The following is a 6211-nucleotide window of genomic DNA, read 5'->3' on the forward strand; positions in this document are numbered from 1 at the left end:
CCCAGACGCCCGGGTCGAAAGCTTGGCTAGGATCCCAGGAGGGAGGTGGAGCTTCTCCTCAAAACCTGCTGCTTCCTCGGAGCGCCCTATATACGGCCGCGCGCGCGAGTCGACGAGCCACGCCTACCATACTAAGGCCTCGGAGACGATGCCCCAAGCAGCAGTGTCACAGGGGTCCTTATTTGCATAGGCCCTCCCCTGAGGAGCTTCCCGCCCCGTCTGCTGAAAGAATAAATTCTTATTAGCATAGCCACGCCCACAGACCGCCCTCCCGCTGAGAGCGCGTGGCGCCGCTCAGGGCGAGCACAGGTCTCTCATTAGCATAGCCCCGCCTCATTCGGAATTCCCCTTCGCAGCGAACGCCGTTCCCTTTCCCTTATTAACATAGCTCCTCCCTTTCTTTGGCCCGTCCCCCTCCTTAAGTGTCCGGAGACGCGAGCCCTCCATGCCAGAGCTCATGATTATGCAGTAGCCTTATTAGCGTAGCCCGCCCCCCCCCGGTCCCGCCCGGCTCCCCCGCAGGCGGTAGCGAAGGCAGCAGCAGCGGTGGCGACATGAGCAGCGGGGCGGCGTCCGGGACAGGGCGGGGGCGGCCCCGGGGCGGGGGACCTGGGCCCGGGGACCCCCCGCCCAGCGAGACACACAAGCTGGTGGTCGTGGGCGGCGGCGGCGTGGGCAAGAGCGCGCTGACCATCCAGTTCATCCAGGTAGTGGGCCCTCACCCGGGAGGGTGTCCCCCGGGACCCAGAACTGAGCCCTTGGGGGGATCCCCGAGGCCCCTTTTCCCCTTTGACCCATCACTGAGACCCTCCTATAAGGCCCTCTAATCTTAAAAGATCCCCACAGATTGCAACCTAAACTCTTGGAGAGCCTCCATCCCCTGCACGGGGGAGCCTTCCTTCAGCACTCGCATCCCGAGACCCACCATTCCCTTTCCCAGTGCCTAAGACCCCGCTTACCTGCTGACCTGGCTTTGAGCACCTCCTGGGAGCATGCTAAATATAAAACACTCACCCCATTCGGACTCTAAGCACTCCCAGGCCCCCCCACCACGCCCTCAGTGCCACCTTCCAACACCCTGAGCCCTATCTCCCCCAAATCCCAGTCCCCAACTTCCCCTCTAAGCCATTGAGAGCCTTCCTGGGAGATTGCCAGTGCCCAGCACCTTTGAGATTCCCCCACGTTCAATTCTTTTTTTTTTTTTTTTTTTTTGAGACAGAGTCTCACTCTGTCGCCCAGGCTGGAGTGTGATGGAGTGCAGTGGCGTGATCTTGGTTCACTGCAACCTCAGCCTCCTGGATTCAAGCAATTCTCCTGCCTCAGCCTCCCGAGTAGCTGAGACTACAGGCGCGTGCCACCACGCCTGGCTAATTTTTGTTCTTTTTAGTAGAGACGGGGTTTCACCATATTGGACTGGTCTCGAACTCCCGACCTCGTGATCGGCCTGCCTTGGCCTCCCAAAGTGCTGGGATTACAGGCGTGAGCCACTGTGCCCGGCCCCACGTTTGATTCTTAGCCCCTTCCATGACCGCCCCCAGAATCTAGAAATTCTACCCAGACCCTGGCCCTGAGACTCTTCTGGAACTACCCAGTCCTAAGAGAGTCCTGCTCTCCGACCCAAGATTTAAAAAGAGATCCTGCCCCTGGGCCATTCCAGAAATCTCCAAGACCCCAAGTCCTGACAATCCCCCCATTCCTGGAGGCCCAAACCTCCACTCTCCCACCCCACCCCCAAGGAAAACCAGCCCCTCCTCCATCCCATGCTTTTTCCACTGCAACTCCCTGAGCCCCTCTCAGAAAATCTGAATAGCTCTCAAATCATCTCCAAGGAAGAAGCCCCCAGATTCTTGGCACCCCCAGAAAGACCTACTCCTTGGGAGATTCTCTGACCCCATAAATGAACTCAATGTTTCTAAGACTGTATATACTATAACCTCCCAAAATCCCTGAGCCACCTCCGGGCTGGCTCCCAGTTCTCAGCCCTGAGCTTCTCACGTTGTACTCTGAGGTCACGCCCCTAACTACCGCCAGAGCCACAATCCCTCCCAGGGCCTGGTCCTTACAGCCTCCCTCCAGGACAAGCCCCTCACCAAGCACCCCTCTAACCGACGGATGCAGCCTTCAGACCCCTAGCCTCCAAATCACCCCCTTTCCTGAAATTCCACCCCAGCCCAGGAAACCTCCTCCCCATTCCTGAGGGAGGTCCTCCCCGCTTCAAAGAAATCCTAGAAAAGTGTCTCGGCCTGAGATGCCACCGCAGAGGCCCTGGGGCCCCAGGACACCCCCCTCACCCCCACCAAGAGACTGGGAGGGAGCCCTGCTTGTGTAGAGAAAAGTCCCAGCCCTGGGCCCCTTGCACCCAGAGGTAGTCCCAGAGCTGGCCAAAGGCCTGGCTGGCGGCGGGCAGGACCCAGGCAGGAAGGGAGGGGCCGGGGCCCGAGGGTGGGGCAGCCTCTCCGCAGCCAGATTGGAACCGGGACCTTCCCCTGGGAGGAGAAGCTGGAGGCCGCCTGAGCAGGAGGAGGAGACGGGGAGGAGGAAGAGAGGGAGGAGGCAGAAGAGGAGGGAGAGATATAAACAGGCAGTCTGGACAACAACGCCTCCGATAACTGATACATTCAATATTCAACGGGGATTTGCTCTGAATCTCGCCGGTGCTGGATGGAGTGTAGTGCTGTTCTTAGCCTCCTTTTTCAAATGAGGAAACTGAGGCTCAGAGAGGGGAAGTGATTTGTTCAGTGTCACACAGCTAGGATGTAATCACGATGTGGGACATGTACCTTATACCAGAAAGAGAGGACAAGGAGTGACTCAGAGAGAAAAAGACTGGTAGGAGGAGTGGGGGGCAGGGAAAGGGGGGCAGGGGAGCAGCTACCTAAAGAGAAGGGGACAGAGACCCAGAGAGAGAGTAATAGAGACTCAGAGAGACAGAGGGGACACAGACCCAGAGAAAAGGGGGCAGAGACCCAGCAACGGGGACAGACATTTAGAGAGAGAGGGACAGAGACTGAGAGAGGCAACCCAAGGGCAGGGCTTCGTCCTGTCTGCCGGGGCACTGCAGTAACTATCCTCTCCCCACCCCGCCAGTCCTACTTCGTGTCTGACTACGACCCCACTATTGAGGACTCCTACACGAAGATCTGCAGTGTGGATGGCATCCCGGCCCGGCTGGACAGTGAGGGCAGCGAGGATGGATGATGGATGGGGGTGGTGTCAGTGGGGGCTGAGGGCTCTTGGGGGTGACTAGGGGGAGCCTGGTCCCCACGATGGCCCCTCTCCCTGTCTCTGCAGTCCTGGACACCGCAGGCCAGGAAGAGTTCGGGGCCATGAGAGAGCAGTACATGCGTGCCGGCCACGGCTTCCTGCTGGTGTTCGCCATTAACGACCGGCAGAGGTGACAGGGGTTGCTGGTGGCGGAGCAGTGGGTGGGTGTGCGGAGGACCTGGGCTCCGCAGCTGGCTGGACCTCATGCCTCTGGCTTCACTCGCAGTTTCAACGAGGTGGGCAAGCTCTTCACGCAGATTCTCCGGGTCAAGGACCGCGACGACTTCCCCGTTGTGTTGGTCGGGAACAAGGCAGATCTGGAGGCACAGCGCCAGGTTCGGGACACCCCTCTTTCTGGGGACCCCATCTCAGTCTGGGAGGCTCCTTCCAGCACACCTGTCCCCCATCAGCATCCTCCTCTGTTCGTGCAGTCCTGCAACTGCCACTGTCACACAGCTCACTTAGATGGGTTACCCCCAAACCGGACCTTCGGGGTCCCCAGCATCACCGAGCAGAGGACCTAGCATGCAAGCGTCCTCAGGAGAGACTGCTGGATGGAACAAAGGACATTCACCCCCCGTCCGCCAGCTCTCTTTGCCCCTTCCTCGCGTTCCTCCCTTCCAGCCAACCTCCCACCAGCCCCAGCACCTCCCCTGCTCATGGCCAGCCCTCTCCATGGCTCCCCAGTTCCTCCCCAGGTGCCAGATGCCCCGCACAGTCGTGCCACTCCTTTCCCTCCTCCCATCACTTCCCCCACGACAATGATTTCCACACAGAACTCAACCATTTGGCGAAGGCTTTGGGGATTTCCAGGCTTTGGGGCTCCGCTGGCCTCTGCCGGGAACACCCTGACTTCCCTGCCTGCCCACTGCTGGTTATCTAAGGCACAGCAGGGCAAGTGTCCCCGAAGCCCGCCCCCATCCCTTACTTAGAGGACACCAAGCCCCTGCAGCATCTCCCTCCATAATCTCTCAGGAGCTCTTCCTCTTTGAGTTCTCACAGTGGGTCACCTCTCCTAGAGTATCCAGCCTGCCTGTCTCTCTGGCTGCGGTCACCCTGAGTGCAGGGACTTGACTCCCCCGTGTCCCCCATACCCCCAGGTCCCCCGATCAGAAGCCTCTGCCTTTGGCGCCTCCCACCACGTGGCTTACTTTGAGGCCTCGGCCAAACTTCGTCTCAACGTGGATGAGGCTTTTGAGCAGCTGGTGCGGGCCGTCCGGTGAGCCGAGTCCCCTTCCCGTCATCCTTGTCCTCAGCCCTTCCACTCCAAACTCACTGGCCTTTTCCCACAGGAAATACCAGGAACAAGAGCTCCCACCGAGCCCTCCCAGTGCCCCCAGGAAGAAGGGCGGGGGCTGCCCCTGCGTCCTCCTGTAGCCCAGGCAAGAGAGAAGCAACCAGCACAAGCTCTCGGGACTAGCTGCCTTCGCACCTTGCTGTGTGACCTGAGGCCCTCACTGAGCCTCAGTTTCCTCATCTGGGTCTCCCAGGACACATCACATACCCACCCTTACTTCCTGGCCTCTTCTGGGCTACTGCCACTGTGTGCCTTCTGCCAACGCCTCCTGTCCCCACCTAAGCCTGGTGGGGGTGAGGGGCTCCGGGTCACTGCTGTATATAACTCCCCTCCCCCAGAAAAATAAACATCACTGCCAACATCAGGAGGTGCTTTCTAAAAAGGTAATGAGGGTCGGGCACTGTGGCTCACTCCTGTAATCGCAGCACTTTGGGAGGCCAATGCGGGAGGATCGCTTGAGTCCAGGAGTTTTTTTTTTTTTTGAGACGGAGTCTCGCTCTGTCGCCCAGGCTGGAGTGCAGTGGCGCAATCTCGGCTCACTGCAAGCTCCGCCTCCCGGGTTCACGCCATTCTCCTGCCTCAGCCTCTCCGAGTAGCTGGGACTACAGGCGCCCGCCACCACGCCCGGCTAATTTTTTTTTTGTATTTTTAGTAGAGAGGGGGTTTCACCGTGGTCTCGATCTCCTGACCTCGTGATCCGCCCGCCTCGGCCTCCCAAAGTGCTGGGATTACAAGCGTGAGCCACCGCGCCCGGCCGAGTCCAGGAGTTTTTGACCAGCCTGGGCAGCATAGCGAGACCCCCATCTCTTAAAAAGAAAGGGTGGGGGAATGAACTCTGGGAAGGTGAATGGATTCAGGGCACAGATATTCTAAAGCCTAGAACCCTCGCATCTAGAACCTATTGCTTGGGGAGGAGCAGAATAATTTTAAAAAGCAGAACCAAGTGCCTGGACTCCCACTTTCCCTTCAACAGGGTGACTCTACCCTTTTCTGTTTTTTTGTTTTGTTTTGTTTTGTTTTGTTTTTTGAGACGGAGTCTCACTCTGTGGCCAGGCTAGAGTGCAGTGGTGTGATCTCAGCTCACTGCAAGCTCCGCCTCCCGGGTTCACACCATTCTCCTGCCTCAGCCTCCTGAGTAGCTGGGACTACAAGCACATGCCACCGCACCCAGCTAATTTTTTTTTGTGTTTTTAGTAGAGGCGGGGTTTTACCATGTTAGCCAGGATGGTCTCAATCTCTTGACCTTATGGGTATTTTCTTGGGATAAACTTTGAACATCTGATGAAGGAATTTTTTTTTTCCTAGAAAGTTACAGAATGCGCTCTTCAATATGGTAGGCAGAAGCTACATGTGGCTATTTAAATTAAAATTAAATAAAATTTGGCTGGATGCAGTGGGTTATGCCTGTAATCCCAGCATTTTGGGAGGCCGAGGTAGGCGGATTGCTTGATCTTGGGAGTTCGAGACCAGCCTGGGCAATAAAGTGAGACCCCCCGATCTCTACCAAAAATACAAAAATTAGCTGGGCGTGGTGGCACACGCCTGTAGTCCCAGCTACTCAGGAGGCTAAGGTAGGAGGATCGCTTGAGCCTGGGAGACAGAAATTGCCGCGAGCCAAGATGACGCCACTGCACTCCAGCCTGGGTGACA

General features: G+C 57.8%; 1 protein-coding gene across 1 annotated transcript; it reads left to right on the forward strand.

Moving 5' to 3' along the window:
* Positions 1–372: 372 nt before the first annotated feature.
* On the forward strand, positions 373–4923 carry RRAS (RAS related). The gene is made up of 6 exons (XM_032169219.2): positions 373–707; positions 3088–3175; positions 3292–3394; positions 3491–3599; positions 4365–4483; positions 4557–4923. Exons 1-6 carry the CDS (start codon positions 555–557, stop codon positions 4639–4641), a joined length of 657 nt encoding a protein of 218 aa, XP_032025110.1. The 5' UTR covers positions 373–554; the 3' UTR covers positions 4642–4923.
* The last annotated feature ends 1288 nt before the right edge of the window (positions 4924–6211 follow it).

Source organism: Hylobates moloch, unplaced genomic scaffold (genome assembly GCF_009828535.3).
Source record: "Hylobates moloch isolate HMO894 unplaced genomic scaffold, HMol_V3 SCAFFOLD_12, whole genome shotgun sequence".
Classification (NCBI taxonomy): Eukaryota; Metazoa; Chordata; class Mammalia; order Primates; family Hylobatidae; genus Hylobates; species Hylobates moloch.

What these genes read in the sequence shown, in the direction of transcription:
- RRAS (XM_032169219.2), top strand. Translation starts at nt 555, where the DNA reads ATGAGCAGCGGGGCGGCGTCCGGGACAGGGCGGGGGCGGCCCCGGGGC. An exon ending in CATCCCGGCCCGGCTGGACA is followed by an intron (nt 3,176 to 3,291) that starts GTGAGGGCAGCG and finishes CTGTCTCTGCAG; the next exon opens with TCCTGGACACCGCAGGCCAG. An exon ending in GCCATTAACGACCGGCAGAG is followed by an intron (nt 3,395 to 3,490) that starts GTGACAGGGGTT and finishes CTTCACTCGCAG; the next exon opens with TTTCAACGAGGTGGGCAAGC.